The sequence below is a fragment of the Quercus lobata genome, chromosome 12, assembly GCF_001633185.2.
Source record: "Quercus lobata isolate SW786 chromosome 12, ValleyOak3.0 Primary Assembly, whole genome shotgun sequence".
NCBI classification, from domain to species: domain Eukaryota; kingdom Viridiplantae; phylum Streptophyta; class Magnoliopsida; order Fagales; family Fagaceae; genus Quercus; species Quercus lobata.
The window spans coordinates 21,013,754-21,037,698 of NC_044915.1; the positions used below are offsets into that span (position 1 = coordinate 21,013,754).

The following is a 23,945-nucleotide window of genomic DNA, read 5'->3' on the forward strand; positions in this document are numbered from 1 at the left end:
AAAGGAATTAAAAGAATATCCCAAGTGCCTATTCTATGTTCAGTAGAGTACGCCAAATCTATGCCCCTATAGCTATATGCCGTATACGAATTGAAATGTTAGGAATACACATTTTTTTCACTCTGACCCATTGATTGTATTTTGTAGAAGAACACTATTTTTGTTCAAGTCTATCCAAAAATTAAAAAAAAAATGTAAAAATTGTGAAAAATATTGTTTTTTTTAAAGGTTTTTATATTTGAAACTTAATAATAATAATAATAATAATTATGAGAAAATAGAATTCATATATGTAAAATAAAAGGGGCTAATCTTTCTCAAAAAAAATAAATAAATAAAAGGGTCTAATAATAACCATATTCTTATAAGTTATAACGCTCTCATAGAAAAGAAAGTACACATTTCCTTGGACACAAGTTGTCATAAAAACCTTTGCTCTTGAAACTCTGCGTTTTTATTTTTATTTTTATTTGTAAAGCTGTGAAAGTCCATCCTCTTAGGCAAAGCCTTCTAAATCCTACGCTACCCTCTTTCTCTCTGTAGAATATCTAAGCAGCAAAGTGCCAATCTTTGGTTCTTCAAGGGGTCTCTGGCTTTGAGGTAAATAACTGCTTGGCTTTCTGTCTCTCTTTTGCAAGCCAAATTTGATAAAATCAGAGTCTTTTTTTAGTTCTTCATTTGAGAATAATTTGTGGGAAATCGGTTTAAATTTTGGTTTATTTTTGAATTCTGTTGAATACCCATTATTTCTGAGGTTGAATTCCATATGGGTTTTATCTTAAAGCCGAAGGATTGTGCTTGTATTTGTTTTTTTGGTTAAAAAATGTTTCTTTTTTGTGTTTTGTTGGTGGGGTTGAAAGTGGGGGTTTTGATTTTGATTTTTATTTCTGTTGCTTTGAGGTTTTGATTTTCTTGTGTTTGTACATGAATTGGTCAATGAATTAAGCATAAGGGTGCTTGGTTGTGATTGTGGAATTTGATTAACTCTGTGCAGTTAAATGAATTTTGGTTGTTGTATTACCTGTGAGTTTCCTTGATTCTGTGTTAATATAAGTACAAATGCATGTGGGTTTTACTTGAGAGTTGAGAGTTCTGTTGATAATGTTAGTGTTTTAGACATGGATGGATCATGTGTCAATGGGGACGGTTGGTGTTCTTTGATCAAATTCTTGTGTTCATCTTCTTAGTTCGTGAGGTTTCTTTTAGTTTCTGAAGGATGGAGAAGCTCTATTATAGATCCCATACTATTTACCTTTGTGTTTTCAGCGAGTTATACTCTTAAATCTATGTTAAACAATGCCTTTTTTGTTGTGTCATATGGTTGGGTTCCCCTCAAGCCAAATTTATGTGTCGTATTTTGAATTCCTATTTTTGGAAATTTGAGTGTTGGCCTGGTGTTAGTTTTAGGTTCAAATCTAAATCATTTGAAAAAAGTACCATGTGGAATTTCTGCAATCAGTTTGCTTTTTGTTCAAAATTTGGGACTAACGCTGTTGTTTATATTACTTCAGAATTTGGTACTAATGCTCTTTGTTGACATTACGTATACCACATAAGTTCATACCATAATCTGCTACTCCAAATTTTCTTATATCTGGATATACTTGAATGTATTTATTGACATCAGCTGGACAACCAACATAAAAGTTTTAGTTTGAGAGATCAACCAACAAAGTTTGGCAATGAGTTATAGCTCAAATGACACTTCCTTCTCCCATAAAAATAAGTGAAAAGTGAGGTTGTGGGTTCAAAAATAAAGGGTATTACTCATTCAAAAATCATAGATAGGCTATTTATGTATGGATACTCATATTGTTATGCCATTGGCTTACTACAAAAGGATTTGGTTTTGCATTCTTTAGAAAATTACAAGAAAAGATATCCAGTCACCTTCTTGTTTAACTATATTTTACTTTTACAAATTAACAAATTACTATGACTTAGAAATCATTGTGACATCAACATTTTTTCTGTTGCTCATTTGGTCGCAAGAGCCTTGTTTGTTGTTTCATTGTATGTATGTACGCATGCATGCTTATGCATATGTACATATGGTCCCAAGAGCCTTGTAGTTCAACTAGCACTTCCTAGTTTTTCCAATAGAGACATTCAAGGTTCAAAATCCCCCACCCCCATTGTTATAACCATCAAATATGCATATGTACAAGTGTTGTTTCATTAAATGTATGTATGCATGTAGCTGTGACATGAATATGTCCATATCGTGGGAAAGGAGAGTTCTTATGAATGTTTTATAGTAAATTCACTCTTCCTTTCTATCTAATAAGCATTGAAAATTTTTAAGTGAGCTGGCTAAATTTTCTTCTAACCAAATCCTCATTTCCTAGCTCAACTTTGGTCATTGCTTAATCTATAATTAAGGCCAATTGGGACATGGAAAGTGTCTAAACTCTGTTTGGATATGGGAAAATTGAGGAAAACTATCAAATTGATTGAGAAGTCAAGTTCTTATTTAAAGCAGTTTTTAAGTTTGCTTTCCATTCCTCATCCTTTGCGAGATTTAGTGGTAGCATTTATTGTCAATGATTTAGAAGGGGCAGTTATGAGTTCCTATGTCTTAATTCCTTGTTTCTAAAGGCTTTGTAACAATTCATATTTGAAAGCATTTTGTGACTCAAAACTTTAGATTTGAAACTGACAGCTGAGTTCTGTTTTTCAAAAATCCATATATCATAGGCTGTTGGAAAATTGAGATCTCAAATTGAAAGTTATGTGTCAAAACATTACCCAATGGATTAAAGATATGAACCAAAAATTGGTGAGATCAGATCTCTTTTGTTTGGTTTCATAGGGGACCACAAGATTGTTGAAGAGTGATACTGTATTTGTAGTTTAATAGGTTAATGATGAATGTGAAGTCAGAACACTCATGGGGTTATAATATTTGAAATGAATATATATATATATATATATATAGTGGGGTGTGAGGCTTTCAGCCCTATGATCATTATATAGGGTGTTCATAGGGTCAAGCCTTCTTTTCCTTCTGAATGTTTTTATCTTTTAGAAAATATACAGTAGGACCTGCAGTTTTTTTTATGGACATTTGACATTTGACATTTGATGTAACTTATTGCCATTCTAAAATATTTTCATGGTACCTTAAAATACTTATTGCTGGAGATTTTATGATCCATTACAGTACTTTGTATACTGGTTCTAATGGCTGTTATATCAGAATAATTGTCTACCCTCTTTTTCTTGTCTTTGTTGAAATCAAATCACCCTACCTACATGCTTGTTTGTTACCCTTTTATTTAACTTAGATCACATGGAATTGATCAGTTTTTTAAATTGATCACAAATTCTTGATAAACCGTTGAGGCCATTACCATCTATGGTTAATTACCCTCACAAGCCTCCACTTTATTGGATGTCACACATCAGCCGCATAGATAAATCCTCATAAATGCCTAAATTAGAAATCACACAGAAATTACCAGCTATTCCCTTTTCCGTTGCTGCATGACCTCTTCCCTACCAATTCCCCTTCTTTTAGATAATTTGTTCAGGTCACTTTGGATTACTCATGGATAATTGGATATACATCATACAATTCTGTATTTTTGTTTGCAAGGAGTTATAAAGAGCCCACTTCCTTGTCACTGTTGCTTTTATGGTTCTATTGAGATAGTACAGTCACAAATATATGTTACCACTGTTGGTGGTGATGCTTGCAGGCTTCAATTAGATGCTTCAAAAGAGAAACATAGTGATTCCATTATCATTTAAACCTTCAATTGCATCTTGATTTGTAATTTATGTTGAGATTCAATAGTGGTGACTTTGTTCTCATATATCCATATCCCTCTATATTTTGATCTTTCAGATTGCATGTGTCAATGCTCCTGTGCATCAAGAAATAACCAGTGAAGAATCATATGAAAAGGATGAAACAGTGATTATTATGTCTGAGCTGATTGAAGGACTTCCTGACGCTGTTGCCCTGAGGTGCCTTGCACGGGTTCCCTTCTACCTCCATCCTAGGTTGGAGCTTGTTTCTCATTCGTGGAGAGCTGCTATCCGTAGCTCCGAACTATTTAAAGCTAGACAGGAGGTTGGAGCAACAGAGGATCTATTGTGCGTGTGTGCTTTTGAGCCTGAAAATTTATGGCAGCTTTATGACCCTCTCCATGACCTTTGGATTACGCTCCCTGTTCTCCCCTCCAAAATTAGGCACCTTGCCCACTTCGGTGCTGTTTCCACTGCTGGAAAGTTGTTTGTGCTTGGTGGTGGCAGTGATGCTGTTGACCCCTTGACTGGTGACCAAGATGGGAGCTTTGCTACCAATGAGGTATGGTCATATGACCCTGTGACTCGACAATGGTCCCCTCGCGCATCTATGCTTTTACCTCGTTCTATGTTTGCATGCTGTGTTTTGGATGGAAAAATTGTTGTTGCTGGTGGTTTCACCAGCTGCAGAAAATCAGTTTCTCAAGCAGAAATATATGATCCAGAGAAGGATATATGGATTCCAATACCTGATCTCCACCGCACCCACAATTCAGCTTGTTCAGGGGTGGTGATTGGAGGCAAAGTTCATGTCTTACACAAGGGGTTATCAACAGTCCAAGTCTTGGATGATGCAAGGCTTGGATGGACGGTTGAGGATTCTGGTGGTCTCCAAGGCCCAATGGCAGTTGTTAAGGGTGCGTTCTATTTAATGAGTCATGGAGTAATCTTCAAGCAGGATGGGAAAAAGGTGGTTGTATCAGCATCTGAGTTTCGTCGGAGAATTGGGTTTGCAATGATTGGGCTGGGAGATGAGATTTATTTTATTGGAGGAGTTCTTGGCCCTGACCGGTGGAACTGGGACATTGAGCCAATGTCTGATGTTGATGTACTGATGGTAGGGAGTGAGAGACCAACTTGGCGCCAGGCAGCTCCGATGACAAGGTGCCGTGGAACTATTTTTGGGTGTACACAGCTGGTAATTTAGGTCTCTTATTATTTGTTCTTGTTGTTCCTTCTTGTGAAATTGTTCTCTTGTTGAGAGAACACAGATCCCTCCTTTTTAAAACACAAGGAAATGAGCTATTTTCTAAGCTACCTTGTTTTGTTTGTATCTTTTAAAGCCATAATCCTTGGCCTTATTTTCTCTTCTATTGCTTCTTTGTAGTTCTGACAGGAAGTCCTATTTATAGAGGCAGCATTCAAAGTCTAGCACCAGTAAAATAGTAATCAATCAATCAATCAATATATCTATTACTATAAATAATTGCAGAAGACATTTCCACACCCCATATGTCATGGGTCATGTCAAATTCAGCACCGAACCAACACAATTATTCATACACAAATTACAACGTTTGGATGCAGCTTAGGTCCAGAGTGTGCTGTGACATTGGACCATTGTGATTATGACATGTGTTCTTTTTTAACAACACATGTCATGATAGTACATAGTTGTCAAATCGTAAATCGTATCGCGAGTTGATTTTTGATTTTTTTTATTGTATATTATATCGAATTGTATATCATAAAATACACAAATACCTAATAAAATTATAAAATAATTATTGATGTACATATATAAAAGTTATTTATTCATTATAAATTCAAAATATATTTAACTAACGACCAATTTAATCATTACTTATGTAATAAAATTTAACAAAACTAACTAAATAAATCAAATCAACTTATGTTTATAACATGTACATTCAAATTTGATTAAACTCAGAAGTAATACATGATATATAAACCAAAATAATAATATATTTTCGTCATCTTGACTAATGAACTCCATCTAAGTCAATGTTATCATCATGTTCAGCATCTTGTAAAATTATTTTTTGATAGACATTTTCTTTATTATTATCAACATTTACTTCTTTTTCTTTTTGGTTTTTTTTATTCTAATAATTTTTTCTTTATATGTTTTCTTGGCATTCTAGCCTTTTAGACTCAAAATAATAATAACAAAATAAAAAAAAAATTATATTTTCATTTAATACATTATTAATAGCATAGAAAATAATTTTGCACATATGAAAGTGTGTGTTATGAGTATAGTCTAAATTTTGTAGGTGAAAGAGAATGGAGGAAAAAAAACTCATGGATTTGCTATTTCATTAGACTCAATTGAGTTTCCCAATATATATTTTTTTTTTTGCTAGGTAAGTGCGGGGGATTGAACCCCCGAGCAACAAGTCACTATAGAGCAAAAGTCTAACAACTTGTTTAAATCAAATAAAGTCACAAATTTTAACAAAAAAACTCATTTTAAACTCACATGTCTATGTATCGTACGATACGTACGATTCACCGATACGATACAATTCATATAATATGCACCTATGTATTGGACGATTCATGATCATTTACGATATGCCCTTACAATATGAAACTTTTTGTAGACAATACGATATGTATCGCGTATCGTACGATATTGACAACTACGACTGGAGGCACTGGACGTAATCTGCACCCACAATGTTTTACACAATCTCGTTCTTCTTGAATGAATGACCACACTTTTTCCACCACTTTCTTGCAGTTTACTCTATAAATTAAGTATGAAAGAATTCAACATAAATTCATATAATTATTATTTGGTCTAAATATATATATTTTTTTTGGGTGTGTGGATAATTTGATAATTGGGGGAAGGAGTATAGTTACAAGGCTCTTTTGCCTATTTGGTCATATATATATTTTTTTGAAATAATTACAATATACTGCTAATTCCGTAACTCGAATCCTTTACCCTATTTTAACAATACTCACATGTCTTATACTTGTTATGTGTAGTTTATTTTCTTGTCATTTTCTAGTTGGGCTTCACAAAAAATGGGCTTGTAGTCTTGTATTGTTTCTTCACTTATCATAGGCTCATTGGGCTTCATAAATAAATCCCAGATGGGCTAAACCCATCAGAACACTTTTTGTTGGGTCCGAAACCCTGAAACTGAAACTCAAAAAGAAAAACCCTAGTTGTCTCTCTTCGCGAAGAAGAAGAAGAAAAATGGAAGAAACTCTGATCGAAGAGGGAGAGACCAACAAAGATATAGAGGTCGCTCCGGCTCTTTTAGCGGTTCACCCGACCCAGAAATCCGTTGCCGTCGCTGTCGGGTCGGACCTTCGCGTCTTCGATTTCCAGTAAGTTAAAAACATGTTCTCCCAACTTTTGAATTTGGTTTATCCAATATTTATTCGGATCTGTTACATGGGTCAACCCGGTTTTAGCTCATTTATTGAAAAAAGATAAGCTTTTTAATATAATTAGTCTCTCTGTTTGTGTTTTTTTGTTTAATTTCGGATTGGAGGTTGATAATGTGTTGGTGTTTGCTCAAGCATGAAGTTTATGCCTTATTTGGTTGCTGAGAAATGTGAGAGAAAGTTAATAAAAACCCATTTTTTGGTTATAAGGTTTTATTTAGTTCAATACTTGCATCAGCATAGTTTGGTAATTTTATTAAAATTCAGTTTTTTACGTTTTCTCGGCTACTAAGTGAGCATTTAAAGGTTGATTTTGATGAAAGTTCTTACCTTTTGGCTTTTGTAAATTGAAATAAAGTTCCCAATTTATCAGAATTTATGGGGAAAAAAAGTGTAAATTTGATGAGTGTTTGACTCTCTGAACTAGCATTGACGTTCGATGAAAGTGTAGAATGTAATTGAGCAACAATTTTTTTCTCTCTTTTTTTCCTTCCTTTACAGAGGGGTTAGTGCAGTTTCTTTGGTGGATGATACCAGCGGGCCCTTTCATAAGGATTCCATAAGAGCTATTCGTTATAGTGCCGATGGTTATCTCTTTGTATCTGCAGGGGATGATAAAGTTGTGAAGATATGGTCCACGGAGTCTTGGTGCTGCATTTGTACTGTGTAAGTTCTTGAAGCCCCAATTGGCTTATCTATTGTGAAACTTTTAAGGCTTAAGAGTTCTTAATAGAGGAGATTGTGAAATTTTCATGTTTAAGATTTTGTACATGGCTGGTTAAGGTTAGGCAAAATGTTGGATGGTATCTGATTGGTATAACTTTGACATTGAGGATTTGTTCTGCTTGTCTCATCTATGCCGTATGTGTCTTATAACCATGGCTTCATCTATGGCTAGGGGTGGCAAATGGGCAGCTTGGGTCATAAATGGGTTGGGTATGTAATTATCCATTTATGATCCGTTTATATATAAATTAATTATCCATTATCCGTCCAACCCATTTAATTAGTAACCCACCCATTTAACCCATTTAACTCAATATGACCCCTCTAAAACTAGTTGCACTTAACCAAGCGAACTCTCTCTCTCTCTCTCTCTCTCTGAAACAAACAGTGCCAACCACCCAGATCAAAATTATAAGAGTGCCTTTGGATTATGCGATTTCTGGTAACTTCTTTATATAATATTTATAGAAAATATATATAATTTTTGATAAATTTTATGTTAAATGTGTAACGAGCAGTTAAAAACTAACTCATTTTTTAATAAGTTAAGATTTATATTATTTGAAAAATAAATAAATAAATAAACTGAAAAAAGAAAAAAGAAAAAAAGAAAGCAAAAGGCAAAATCAACTTCTTCCAAAGGCACACTTAAATAAAAATTTATCCAAAATATAATATAATCTTTTCTTTTTCTTCATAAAATTAAAAGAACATGATCCCCAAAACTTTCAAAAAGCCTAATAGTCCATTTAGAGCTAGAACTCAGCCCATGAAACGTAGTTTAACTGAAGATGTTTCCGCTGTCAACGTCACAAGCTCCACCGTGAAACCCGTTTTCCTAACCAGAGTGGAATGATCTCAGCACAACAGCAACGATCTCAGCAAGAAGCAGCCTTAGCCCTAAAACGCCATAAAAAAGAAGCCGATAAATCAACAAAAGCCGTCAAAGCCTCCTCTCCTCCGCTTCCAACAACCACAGCCACAGCCACAACCACAACCACAACCACAACCACCACAACAGAAACAATCTTAGCAAACCCTCCGATTCCGATTGCCACAGCGATTGCGACCGAGACCGCGACTGTGATTGTGATTGTGATCGTGATCGTGACCGTGACAGGCGCAACCGTGACCATGACCATGACCGTGACCGTGACTGTGACGGGGACTGTGACAGAGACCGGGAACGAGATCGAGATCGACGCGATAGAGACCGTGAGTGCGACGAGGATGCTAAGTCTCGCGAGCTGGCACGGTTGGAGAAATTGGCAAAGCGTGAGCGTGAGAAAGAGAAATTCAGATTCTCGTATTTGGGTTTATTTAAATTTAAATTTTAGATGGGGTTAGTGGGTATTAGTGGATTTATCCATTTAGACCCATCTAATTAAATAACCAAATGAGTTTGTATCCATTTAACCCAAATATTTAAATGGGTTGGGTTAAGACTTATCCAAATAAGGTGGGTCATGGACGGGTTCATGGATATGGATAAAAATTGCCACCCCTATCTATTGCATTCAATCTGCCAGTGTTTCTCTTTGTTGTCTCATATTAAGTTTCCCAACTTTCTGAATAGGCCCTCTGAGAAAAGAGTGAGTGCAGTTGCCCTGAGCAATGACAGTTTGTATGTATGCTTTGCTGACAAATTTGGCGTTGTTTGGGTTGTGGACCTAGATGGCTTTGATGGCAATCAAATGTTAGTCAATAAGAAGGCAGCACCATTGCTTGCTCACTACTGTAGCATTATCACTAGCCTGGTGAGTATTGATATAACAGCAGAGCTTCTCGGTATGTAATTTTCAAATTTTTTTCAATGACTCCTCAAGAAAAAAAGAAAAGAAACTTGTTATGATGTTAATTTTTATTTTTTCATTTATTTGCATGGATTAATTTCCCTCTTACATGATTTTGACATATGAGCTGGCTATGCATACTCTTTGCAGGAATTTTCACCAGATGGGAGGTTTGTTATTAGTGCTGATCGGGATTTCAAAATTCGTGTAATCCAACTTTTCCTACCTACTGCATAAGTGCTCTAGCTACTTTTGTTTCCCATTTGGCCATCTCTTGACAAAGTCTTTTTCTTATGTCAGGTTACTGTGTTTCCAAAGAAACCTTTAGATGGAGCTCATGAGATACAAAGTTTTTGCCTTGGTCATACTGAGTGAGTGGATTCATCTTCAAAATAATTGTTCTATTTCCTTCTTCAAAATTCATCATTGGGTTTGATCTTATTCAAATTATCGATATCCCAAAATGTGAATTTGGAACAATATCTCAATAAGCTTACTTTATTTGACTTGGCATTTTTCTTTTTGTAAGCATTTACGTGGTTGGTGATTGAAATTTTTGTGCCAATTGCAGGGTAGTAATATTCCCTGTTAAATCTTTATTGCATAAGTTATCTTTTATCTTCATGTTTGACTATTGTTGTAGCTGCTAGAGAGTAATTTCTGCCACTTTCATGTATCTATTGCCAGATTTGTATCCTGCCTTGATTTTGTTTTCACTTCAGATTACCCCCAGGGTTTTCTTGTCTCTGGAAGTGGTGATTCAACAGTAAGATCATAACAACTTTGCAATATTAAATCATTTGTTTTAAGGTACTGTTTTGGACTAAAAGTAGATCCATGCCTCTCTTGCAGGTTCGCTTGTGGGATATATCCTCTGGATCTCTCCTTGATACCTGTGAAGTTGGAGCAAAGGTATTGCACTTGTTCTAAGTTTTTCTGAGGTTCCAGCTGACCTGTTGTTCTTCTGAAATATCACTCATTGTCCTCACCTGGGTTGGTGTAGTAAGTCATGAAATTTGTCTCCAATGCCAATGAGCTCTAGCTCAAAGGGCATCTTCTCTCCTTAAAAAACAAGGTGGATCAGAGGGTGAGGTCATGCTTTCAAGACCCACTAGGTGTGTAATTGCATTTCAGTGAGCTCTAGCTCAAGCAACACCTCCTACTCCATGAGAAGGGTGTAGGGTAAGGCCATGGGTTCAAAATTTACCAGGTGCATGCATAAATTAAATAATTAAAAAAAAAGTAATTACCAATTAAAACATTTGTCTTTAAATAATTACCTGATCCTTATTTGTTCAGTTTTTGAACTAGGGGTAGAATGGTTTTTTGGTTTTGTATGGAATGGACAGTTTTTTAGCTGTAAGAAACATAAGTGGTCTTTGAATTACACCCCAGGCTGCATTAATGATGTTTATACTACCAAAAATTCAAGGTCATTTACCTTCACCTAATAGGTCGGGATTTTTAAAACTAGGAGGTGCAATTTTCTTAGGGCCTGTTTGGTAAGCAAGCTCAAACTCACATTTTCAGTTTTTAAACAACTTGACACACATTTCCACACACTTTTTTTCTCACACGTATTTCAAAAAACTACAAACAACATTGCTCAAACTCCTCTACCAAACTGGTTGTTTACTTTGTTTCATTTTCACATACTTCCTGAAGGCAGAGCTTTTAGAGTCTAATGGAAAAGAAGAGGAGTGCAATCTGGCTGTTACCGATCTATGCACCTTCCGAGATGGTACACTGATTGCAGTGGCCACTCAAAGGCAAGTCACTAAGCCTTTCTTATAGAATCTTGTCCTCATGGTGGATTCTTTTTTTGGTTTGTGGTCTGAGTTCTTACTAACATTTTGGATTGCAGCTTGCAAGGAATAGTATTGTTGAGCTGTGACCTCTCCACTCGAACTCTTTCAATAACAAGGGTAAGGACATCAACCACTTGAGCCATAATAAGAGTATTACAGTGCAACTCCCCACAAGAACAGACTGCCTTTTGATCAGGCACTTTTTGATGCATTGATTTAATAGATTCATTGTGTCTAGTGGATCTGCTTCTTGATGTTGATTGACGTTACCATAGATATTTATAATTGCTCTATCATGTTCAGCCTTTTAGAATTAGATTTCATCTGTCATGTTAGCATGAAATAGGCATACTTCTTGTCTTGTGTTAATAATTGTGTGAATTCCAACATCTTCACTGAATTTCTAAATGCAGACTCATATATCACGAAGCATACTAAAATTTATGATTTTTATATTTTTATCTGGTTCAATTCTTCCAGTTAGTTTCAATAATGGGTGAGGCCTTCATTCCAACAAGCCTAGGGATGAGCTCTTCTGCCGGATTATTGTGGATGGTGACAGGTGTCTCTAACTTGCATGGTTTCGATAACCCTCCTTTGGCCCGTGTGAGGATCATCTCAGGTTTTGAGAAAAGTAGTCCTGGTGATCCAACCATCTTGGAAGATAATGAGATTCTTGGCGGAGATAGACTGCTTGAGAAGTTGCAAGGAAGTGTGTCAGTGGAGGGAAAAGTTTTCCTGGCAGCTGCTGAGGCTGTGAAAACAGCAATGAGCAATTTGTTAGTTAAAAAGCAGTACTCTACAGAGAAACGAGAATTTAGAAAGAGGGCAAGAAATGATAGAAAAATTAAACAGTGATGAGCTGCTTGCAATGTCAACAGCCCATTTATATCTGATTTTTTGGAGCAACTGAGTTTGATCTATAATTTGTAGTTCTCAGGTTCTTGTAGTCCTAGTTATTTATATTACTATTTACAATTTAAGAGCAACTATGGCAGGGTGTAGGTGTGATATTTCTTTAGGGCTTAAAAGCTGAGCACTTATATAGAGAGGGCCGAAAGTGCCTCTAAGCCGAAAGACTCTTACTAGCAAAAGCCGTACTCAACTCTACCAAGAAAATTTAGGCCTTCAATTTTTTTGGTTGCTCCCAAACAATATTTCTAAATGTAAATTTTGTTTTCTTTGGTGATGATCCTGCATTCTCTTTAGGAACCAAAAACAAAGCATAATAATCTATACTTATATAAAAATGAAAATTTCAGTGTACAATTAGGTGCCTATAAATTTACTGGTGTACCAATACTCTAGTTGCTTTGTAAGCTGTAGATTCTATCTATTGGTTTGTGTATATTAGTTTTAGATATGTTTTCTTGTCTTTGGTAGTACGTGTTTACCTCTTCAATAAATAAAAAATCTATATATTACTAAAAGCTGAAGCGTGGCATTTATTGCTGCTGAGTTCTTGTTGCGCCATCTCATCGCCATGTCATTTGTCACATAATTATTATTTATTTCTATTTTTTTAACAAATATATATATATATATATATATATAGATTATTGACTTTACATATTCATCTTTGTCGGTTTTAAGATCTATATATATTTCTTTTTTATTTCTAATTTTCCCATAATTTTTTTTACATCCATTTATTTTTTTAAATATTTACACTTTCTTGAACCTTTCTTCTTCTCTCACCATTTCATCTCTCCACTACCCTCTACTTTAATATTGCTATTCATCTTTCCCTTCATCTTCCTTTATTTGTCTCTTCATATCCCTTCCCTCTTACTATAAATTTGTTACTCTTTTCCATTTTTTGCATAGTTTTTTCGCACAAAAAGGTTCTCTCTCTCTCTCTCTCAATGTTTTGGTGGATTTTTATTTTTTATTGCATCTTTGCTTTAGTTTGATAAATTTTTGTGTTTTTAAGAATTCTAATTTAGGTTGATACGATTTAGTTTTGTGTTTTAAGTTATTATTATTATTATTTTGCTCTTTGATTGTTAAATTTTATCTGATTACATTATAAAAAATTAAAGATAGTAGATAAAAATAAAATAGTATTACATAGCATAATTTGGATAATTTAGTGTTTATTGTTATATCTTTTAATTTTTCTTATTTTTTTCTTCTCTTCTATTTTACTCAATATTGAAATTCAACCACATCCTCCTTATCATTAAATTATTTGTATTTTCTCTCTCTTTTTGTTTAAAAAAATAAAAACTATAATATTTTACTTAAATTCAAATAAAAGAAAATTGTACTCATCAAATTGTACTAATTTTTTTTAACAGTTACACTTTCTCCAACCTTTCTCCTTCTCTTTACCTTTTCATCTCTCCAAACATTCTACCTTGATATCACTCTTCCTCTTTCCTTTTATCTTCCTTTATTATTTTTTTTTATTATCATCCTCTTAATATAAATTTTTCATTCACTCTTCCATTTTTTACATAATTTTCTCTCACAAAAACGTGGTTATTTCCCACTCTTTCTCCCTCAATTTTTTGGTGGATTTTTATTTTTATTTTTCTTGCATCTCTATTTTAGATTGATAAAGTTTTGTATTTTTTAGAACTCTATTTTGGTTGATGGGATTTAGTTTTGTGTTTTAAGTTTTTTATTTTTATTTTTTTTATGACTGATTGTTAAATATTATCATATTGCATTGTAAATAATTAAAAATAGTATATAAGAATGTACTATTATTGTATTACATAGAATTATTTGGATAAGTTAGTGTTTATTGTTATGTATTTTTTTTTTCTCATATCATTTTATTTAACATTTAAATTCAGCCACATCCCCCATATATATCATTAAATTATTTATATTTCCACTCCTTTTTTTATTTTAAAAAATTTAAAATATAATATTTTGCCTAAATTAAATAAATAAAATTGTCCATATTAAGTGGAGTAATGCTAGGGAAACACTCATTCTCACACCCAATGCATCAAAGGAAGAATGAAATACCAAAAAAAAAAAAAAAAAAAAAAAAAAGTTAGAAACACTAAATTAAAAAAAAAACAAAAAAAACTAATAATGCATATTTAATGTTATAGAATCATCATCAAATTTTGGAAAATGATAGGTTGCCAATGAGAGAGAGAGAGAGAGAGAGAGAGAGAGAGAGAGAGAGAGAGATGGTATAGAAAAAAACCAATACAAAGTAATAAAGAGTAGATAAAGAAAAAAAAACCAAACGTCAATTAGTAATCGTTGATTGGAAAACAAAGAGGTTGTAAGGAGAAGTAAAAAATAAAATAAAAATTACCATGTGGAGAACATTAAAAACTTTACAGTGTAGTAACATAAACTGTTAAATTCACTTAAAAAATTAAATCAACAATCAACAATTAAATACAATCATAGTACTAAATTTAAATTTAAAACTAATCAAACTCTAACTATGGAAACCATATTAATCATAACTAAAAAAGAGATGTTCTCTGATAGTAGTAGAAATTACATAAGAAATAAAGCTAGAAAATTTAAAAATCCATTTTTTGACATTTCATTTAACCTTATTTATTATATATATATATATATATATATATATATTTATAATTATCATACACTATTACTTTTGAAAATCTAATGAACAATACTACCTCTCATTTATCGTCTTTGTTATGCAAATCATCAGTTAGTAAATATATGATAATAGTAAGAAGCGCTACAAATGAGATCACTAAAAAAAATATATAAAATTAATTAGTCACTATCATTATGGAGTAGTGGTTTATAATTTTACGCATCCAAAAAAGTGGAATATATAAAGTTTTCTTAAAGGTATGTGTAAAGATTCACTATATATATATATGTGTGTGTGTGTGTGTGTGTGTGTGTATGAAGGTAAAAAAAGGTATATTTAAGGTTTTTATTAACTTAAAAACTAATGAAAAACCAATGGTTAATAACTAAAATTATAGTATTAATAAAATATTTGATGAGACCATCCTAAAAAAATTATTACGCGCAACGCGCGGGTATGCGACTAGTTAAAAGTAATACTACAGGCACAAATTGTTTTTACAAACAGCAAATGTGGTGATGGTTATTGGTAATTAAAAATGTGATATTAGTAGTGGGTTCAATTGAGAACTAGTAAGGATTTTTAACGTCAATATATTATAAAAATGTTGTAAAATAGTTTTTGTATATAGCATTACTAAAAAAAATTAAAGACAAGGCCTGGAGTGCAGTTCTGCGGCAAGATGAATCAAGTTTCTGTTTCTCAAATCAGACACAAGCAAGTACATTCAGAAAGCAATGAAAGATTGCTGTGATAAATTGTATCTAAATAACAAACTAATAAGATCTAACAAAATAAAAAGCCAAGGGAAGGAATGTACTGTAAAGTGTAAACTAGTGTAGAAAAGGAGGAAACAAACTATATGCATTTCAAACCTGGGAAGATACAGCAATAACAAAGAAGCCAGTAATTGGTGAGGACTCGGTTGCTGTCTCTGCGTGCGACAAATATTAGAAAATAGGATACAAATTAAAATGGCTTAAAAATACAATAATTAAATTACAAGAATGTAAGAACAAATAGTGATTGATCATGCCTAGTACTATTCGTTAATATTCATGTCGTTAACAACCTAGACATTACCAAAGTGTCAGCACAGGAAGAATGAAACCCCGTGGGCCATACAATAATTAAATTACAAGAATGTAAGAACAAATAGTGATTGATCATGCCTAGTACTATTCGTTAATATTCATGTCGATAACAACCTAGGCATTACCAAAGTGTCAGCACAGGAAGAATGAAACCCCGTGGGCCATCACTAAGGTAGTCAAGTCAATTCCGTTTGGAGCCCGATGTGGAATCACTAATCAAAGCTTGCATATAGGCTAAGAAAGAAAGGTGAAAATTAAGTGGAATCTGCCGAATCAAGTCCACTGTCCACGCAGTGTGGAGCCAAAGGTAGAAACTTACGCGTAAACTACAGTATGGAAAAAAAACCCATTAGGCCATGAAGCACAATAGTTGATTAAGCATTTCTGTTTTGGCAATTCACTTCTCTTGAGCTATCCTGTATTACGATCTCAATTTGTTGCGAAAGTGAGAGAGAGAGAGAGAGGATATGGCTGACATACTTCTTTCTGCCCTGGTGAGCTCTATGGTGGGAAACCTGAATACTTCAGCACTTCAAGAATTCGGAGTTGCTTGGTGCCTAAGAACTGAGCTTGAAAATCTTGGAAGCACGCTGTTTACCATCCAAGCTGTTCTCCAAGATGCAGAGGAGAAGCAGTGGAACAGTGAGGCTGTCAGGAATTGGCTGAGAAAGCTCAAAGATGGAGCTTATGATGCAGATGATGTCTTGGACGAGTTTGCAACTGAAGCTCTAAGACGAAAGGTGGAGAGAGAGAATGGTGTGAAAAGCCAAGTAAGTAGCTTCTCTTCTCTTCTCTTCGAAATAGACTTATATTTTGCATGAAGATGGCACATAAATTGAAGAATGTGAGGTATAAACTAGAAACGATTTCCCTAGAGAGATCTAAGTTTCACTCGAGAGAGGGAGACATAAACATGGAAGTTTTTGATACTGAAGCACGACAAACTAACTCGCTTGTGAATGAAAGTGAGATTTATGGAAGAGATGAGGAGAAAAAAAGATAATTGAAGTGTTACTCACTAACGTTTCTGACCAAGATAACCTTGCCATTTATGTGGTATGGGGCAAGGGGGGTTTGGGGAAAACAGCACTTGCACAGTTGATATACAATGATCAAAGGGTTGAGAGGCGTTTTGGGATGAGAATTTGGGTGTGTGTTTCAAATGACTTCCCAGATAAAAAGGTTGGTGAGAGTGATCATAGAGTCCATGGAAGGCAGTGCATGTGGTCTAGTAGAGAGATGGATGGATCCACTACAGCAACGCCTGTAGGGAAAATTGCATGGGAGGAGATTTTTTCTTGTTTTGGATGATGTTTGGAATGAGTAACATGAAAAATGGTACGGCCTAAAAGATGTGTTGAGGTGTGGGGCGAATGGGAGTAAGGTTATAGTGACAACTCAGATTGAGAAAGTTGCACTTATGATGGCCACACTACCTATACACCACATGGGATGTTTGTCCGAGGATGATTCTTGGTCCTTATTTAAAGGGCGTGCATTTAGATGAGAAGGGTAGAGGAGAAATCAGAATTGGAATCAATTGGTAAGGAAATAGTGAAGAAGTGTGGAGGCGTACCTCTAGCAATAAAGGCTCTTGGAAGCCTTATGTGCTTAAAAAGTATGAAAAGTGAGTGGTTATCCGTTAAAGAAAGTCAAATTTGGGATTTACCAGCAAGTGAGAATTCCATCTTACCTGCCTTGAGGTTGAGTTATCACCATCTACCTCCTCATCTAAAGCAACGTTTTGATTATTGTTGTGTATTCCCCGAAGATTGCTACCTTGAGATGGACAAGCTGATAAAATTATGGATGGCCGATGGTTTTATCCCCTTCAAAGGATCATTAGAGTTGCATGATGTTGGGCTTGATATCTTCAATGAATTAGTTTGGAGATCTTTCTTTCAAGATGTTAGGGAGGTATATCCTGGCTGCATAATGTGTAGAATGCATGATCTTATACATGACCTTGCTATGTCTATTATGAGGTTCGAATGCTCTACATTGGAATTTGGTAAAGAGCTAAAAGTTCCATACAAGATTCATTACTATTCTTTTACCATGGTTTCTTCAAATGAGGACATATACAAATTACAAAGCCCAATCCCTACGCTCATGCATTGGGGTAGCAAATGATTATAACTGTGAGCGTAAAGCATTTCTGTCCTTTCTTTTGAAACAAAAGTATCTTCGGGTATGGGGTTTTGATTATGATGCTAAAACACTATTACTATCATCAGGCAGCAATTTATAACATTTGAGGCATCTTTATATATCTTTTTCTACAATCAAAGTTTTGCCTGAAACAACAACTTGCCTCTTGAACCTGCAAACGCTGAAACTAAATAATTGTTGGTATCTTTGTAAATTACCTAATGGTATGAAGAACATGAAAAACCTTATGTATCTTGAGATGGCTAATTGTAATTCTCTTACTCGTATGCCTGAAGGAATGGGACATCTGATTTGCCTCCAATCATCGAGTGTTTTCATCGTTGGCAGGGGCATTGGTTATCAGATAAGTGAGCCAAAGGGACTAAACCTTTGAGATAATTTGACAATAAAGAAACTTGAAAATATAAGAAATTTACTGGAGGACAAAACTGCAAATTTGATTGGGAAACAAAATCTTCACTCACTGAGTTTGGTTTGACAAAGAGAGGACAAGAGCCGTGTATTGGAACATGTTGAAGATGTTCTTGATGGTCTCCAACCTCATTCAAACCTAAGAGAGCTGTGCATAAATCACTATCATGGTTCAAAGTTCCCAACGTGGATGCAAGATTTATTTCTTCACAATCTCATTGAAATTCGGCTATCTTATTGTGAAAGATGTGAACTTCTGCCAACCCTTGGCAAATTGCCAAGTATGAAGCACGGGTGCATTTCCGGATTCGGGTGCTAGTGCGGGACTTGGCAATTTTTGAAAAAGTTGGGTGCGGGTGTGGCGAGGTGCGGTGATTAAAAAATTATTAAAAATATTTTTATTTATATTTTCTATATATTTTTACTATTAAAATATTCTTAAAAAACACATTACTATGCCTTGATTCACAAAACAAAGAAAGAAGAAGGCAAGAAACACAACAAAACACAAAACAAAAAAGAAAACACAAAAGAAGCAACAAATATTCAGAATAAAATTAAGAAGTGACAGATTTAGGATGTTTAGGCCTCATTTAAAGCCGATTTCAGCTGTTCTGGCATGATTCAAGGCTGATTTTGGCCTATTTCGGCCATTTCGGTCCGTTTCGGTCGCCGGCCGATACGACCCGATTCAGCCAATACAACTTGATTCTAGTTGAATTTGCCCGGTTCGGCGCGAATCGAAACTGAGTTACCCTGAATCGAGCCAAGTCGGTGCGAATCTGTGAAAAAAAAAAGAAAAAAGAAAAGAAAAGAAAACAAGCTGAGGTGCTGCACCGACATGCGGGAAGCCGTGTCAGACGCTGCACCCCACGTTGGACTCCGGTGCAGAACCCTCCCAGTCGCGTCCGTGCTTCATAGACTACCATTCCTCAAGGATCTTACAATAACTGGCATGCATGCTATGAAATATATTGGCAATGAGTTCCAAGGGGACAGTGCAATATCGTTTCCCTCATTGAGGAGTATGGATAATTTGGAGAAATGGGGAACAATAAATGAAAGAGAGAGTTTTTCCCACCTAAGCAGATTATCCATCTCATATTGCCCAAAGTTAGTTGAGTTACCTATAATTCCTTCACTTACAAGTTTGTATATTACGTCTTGCCCAAAGATTATTGAGTTGCCTATATTTCCTTCACTTACACGTTTGTACATTGAAATCAATAGTGCAACGTTAATTAGTTCAGTGATGAATCTCACTTCACTTTCTGACCTTACGTTATTTAGTTCAGTGATGATAGTTGGACCGTTTCAAAAACATAAGATGCTTGAGTCCTTGAATATTCCCTTGGTGCGCAATTTCAAGCCACTGGCAAACCAGCTGAATAATCTTTCCACATTGAATGATTTAAAACTTAGTTGTTGTGACGAGATTGAAAATCTTCTTGACACACTCCAGAACATGCATTCTTTACGGCTACTGGAAATAGTAGGGTTTAAAATTTTTTGTCATTTCCTGCGAATGGTTTGCGGGGCTTATCTTCACTACAGAAGCTATGGATTCAGGACTGTGACGCATTATGCTCTTTATCTGAAGGAATTCAATATTTAACTAACCTTGAGGACTTAATAATTAAATGGTGTCCGAAGCTAATCTCACTACCAGAGGGTATTCAACATCTCACTGCTCTTAGTACTCTACGCATCTATGTTTGTGAATTTGCCATGAATGAATAACTGAGTATGCATATTTTGTGTGTTGAAATGTACTTGCTCTGTGGTAAAGCCTGATGGATCTTAATTTCCTATTGTGTGTGCTTGCAGTAAACCTAGTGGCTGAGGTTCAAGTCTACAAGGCACTTGGAATTGCCAAAGACAGTTCAAATCTCCCAAGAGCTAAATTTAGCCTTTGCTTGCTATCAGCCTTCAGGAGCCGAAAAGACTAAATTGAGTCGCTGAGGTTTGAGTCTACAGGGTATTAATATTCCCTATTAAATCTTTATCATATAAGTTATCTTTTATCTTCCTGTATATGTATTGTTGTAGCTGCTAGAGACTAATTTCCGTCACTTTTTTGCATCTATTGCCAGATTTGTGCCCTCCCTTGCTTTTGTGTTTACTCTAGACCACCCCCAATGGTTTCTTGTCTCTAGAAGTGGTGATTCAACAGTAAGATTGTAACAACTTTGCATGTTATAAGTTGTTTGCTTTAAGGTACAGTTTTGGACTATAAGTAAATTGATGCTTCTCTGACAGGTTTGGTTGTGGGATATTTCCTCTGGATCTCTCCTTGATACTTGTGAAGTTGGAGCAACGGTATTGCAATTGTTCTAAGTTTTCCTGAGGTTCTTACTGACTTCTTTGTTCTTCTGAAAAATGTTGGCATATTCTGGAAGCAAGGCGGTAAATTAGAATGTGAATAAGATTAAGAAGGGAAAACCATGGACAGACTAGACTTATTTCTCCTGAATTTTTATTGATAGAGCAATGGATTAGAAATTTGGTTTCTATCCCTATGATGCAGAGCTACTGCTACTGCATAATACCAGACAGAATTCTCTGTTCTGCATAAAGGCATTACAACAATACATATTTATAATTGAAAAGCTCATTCTAGAACCAAAGAGCTAGCAATCTGGATACAAAGACTGGCCCTCGAATACTCCAACAAAATAATTGGAAATACAACATCCCCTCATCTAGAATTTTCTTTATTAGATTACAAATTAATTTCCAACAAATATCACTCACTGCCCTTGCCTAGGTTGGTGTATTAAGTCATACGAAATTTGCCTGTAATGGCATCTTCTTTCCTTGTAAAAACAAGGTGGAGGAGGAGGTCATGCATTCGAGACCTACTAGGTGTGTAATTACTTGTCAATTAATTTTAGCTCAGGTAGCACTTCCTACACCATGAGAAGGGGTGGGGGGGTCAGGTCATGGGTTCAAAGTCTACTAGATGCATGTTTGTGTAATCATTTTTATAAATAAAAAACAAATTAAAACATTGCCTTTAAATAATTTCCGGATCCTTGTTTGGTTGGTGTTTGAACTAGGAGTAGAATGTTCTTTTTGTTTATGTATAGAATGGACTCGTTTTTAGTCATATGGGCCATAAGTGGTCTTTGGATTACACCCCAGGCTGCATTAATGGTATTTATATTACCAAAAAATCACGGTACATTTAGTTTTACCTAATATAAAAAATAACAGAAATGAGTTGGGATTTTTAAAACTAGAATATGCAATTTTCTTAGTTTTTTACCATTAGCCTGCTTGTTTACTTGGTTTCATTTTCACATGCTTCCTGAAGGCAAGGTTTTAGAGTCTAATGGAAGAGGAGAAGAGTACAATGTGACTGTTACTGATCTATCCACCTTCCCAGATGGTACACTGATTACAGTGGCCATTGAAAGGCAAGTCATTAAGCCCTCCTTGTAGTATCCTATGTTCATGGTGGATTCTTTTTTTGGTTTGTGGCCTAAGTACTTATTAACATTTTTTGGATTTTAGCTTGCAAGGAATAGTATTGTAGAGCTGTGTCCTCTCTACCCAAACTCTTTCAATTGCAAGGGTACGGACATCAACCACTTGAGCAATAATAATTTTAGTACAGTGCAACTCTCCAGAAGAACAGACTGCCCTTTGATCAGGCACCATTGGATGCATTAATGTAATAAATTCATTGTGTCCAGTGGATCTGCATTGGGTCCAATACTTATCAGAAGAAAAAAATGTCCAGTTGATCGTTCCTTGATCTTGCTTGATATTACCATAGCTATGTATAATTGCTCTATATTGTTCAGCCTATCAATTTTAGGATTAGAATCCATATGTCATGTTAGCATGAAATAGGGATACTTCTTGTAGTGTGTTAATAATTTTTCTATTTCCATCTGGTTTAATTCTTACAGGTAGTTTCAATTATGGGAGAGGACTTCATTCCAACAAGCCAAAGGATGATCTCTTCTGCTGGATTATTGTGGATGGTGATGGGTGTCTCTAACTTGCATGGTTTTTTTTATCACCCTTCTCTGGCCCATGTGAGGGTTGTCTCGGATTTTAAGAAACGCAGTCTTGGTTCTACAGATGATGAACCAATTGTCTTGGAACATAATGAGATTCCTGGTGGAGATAAACTGCTTGAGAAGTGGCAGGAAAGTGTCTGTTGAGGAAAAAGTTTTCCTGGCAGCTGCTGAAGCTGTGAAAACAGCAATGAGCAATTTGTTAGTTATAAGCAGTACTCTACAGAAAAATGAGAATTTAGAAAGAGAACAAGAAATAGTAGAAAATTAAATAGTGATGAGCTTCTAGCAATGACAACAGCTCTTTTGAAACTGATTCTTTGTACAACTGAATTTGGTCTATAGTTTGTAGTCCTCATGTTCAAGTAGTCCTAGTCATTAAGGGTTGATTTTTATTTTTAAATAAGGGAAATGCTTGTAACAGAAACTGTTGCATACATATTTACATGCTAGAAAATTTCACTGAAAACATGACTTGAAGTGCTCATGTTATGCACACATCTATATATATATATATATATATATATATATATATATCTAAAAGCTGAAGCGTAACATTTACTGTTACTACGTTTCTGTAAAGCCACATTAACGGCCACATTATCCACTTATTTTTTACCTTATTTTCTCTTTCTAAACTTTTATTCTCTCTATTCTAAAAAAAAAAAATAAATAAATAAAAAGACTATTCTTCTCCCTATTAGTCCACATTTACTATTACACTTTTTTCAACATTTTCCCTCCCTCTTTACCTCTTTGTTTTCATACTACTCTCTACTTTACCTCTTTATCTCCCCACTACTTTCTACTTTACTATTACACTTTCTTCATCATTTTCTCTTTCTTATATTTTGACTATTCTTCTTCCTATTTTCTTTTGTATAAATTCAATATCATTTCTCCCATTCAATCCATATTTTCCCCACAAAAAATTGTGAGTACTCTCTCTCTCTCTCTCTCTCTTTACTTTCTTGTGGATTTTTTTTTTCTTTCTTATAATTCTGTTTAAGGTTGATGGTTTATTTTTATGGTTTTGTTAAAATGTGTTTTGGTATTGTGTTTTTTTAATTTTCCATTACAAAGTCTTCACTCTCCCTTTTATATAGCTTTGCTTGAATTTTGATTTGGGTTAATACTTAATTTTTTAAATTTATTTTTTGATAGGTAATAAGAGTAACATTAATCAT

At 34.7% G+C, this 23,945-nt stretch overlaps 2 protein-coding genes across 2 annotated transcripts; both read left to right on the top strand.

Moving 5' to 3' along the window:
* Positions 1-391: 391 nt before the first annotated feature.
* Positions 392-5,184, top strand: LOC115972408 (F-box/kelch-repeat protein SKIP30). The gene is made up of 2 exons (XM_031092690.1): positions 392-600; positions 3,851-5,184. The coding sequence occupies exon 2, from the start codon at positions 3,929-3,931 to the stop codon at positions 4,958-4,960; it is 1,032 nt and encodes a 343-aa protein (XP_030948550.1). The 5' UTR covers positions 392-600; positions 3,851-3,928; the 3' UTR covers positions 4,961-5,184.
* Positions 5,185-6,901: 1,717 nt separating this feature from the next.
* LOC115971467 (tRNA (guanine-N(7)-)-methyltransferase non-catalytic subunit wdr4) lies at positions 6,902-12,698 on the top strand. The gene is made up of 10 exons (XM_031091402.1): positions 6,902-7,122; positions 7,684-7,848; positions 9,485-9,665; positions 9,852-9,908; positions 10,002-10,072; positions 10,389-10,467; positions 10,554-10,613; positions 11,367-11,470; positions 11,566-11,626; positions 11,990-12,698. Exons 1-10 carry the CDS (start codon positions 6,989-6,991, stop codon positions 12,365-12,367), a joined length of 1,290 nt encoding a protein of 429 aa, XP_030947262.1. The 5' UTR covers positions 6,902-6,988; the 3' UTR covers positions 12,368-12,698.
* The last annotated feature ends 11,247 nt before the right edge of the window (positions 12,699-23,945 follow it).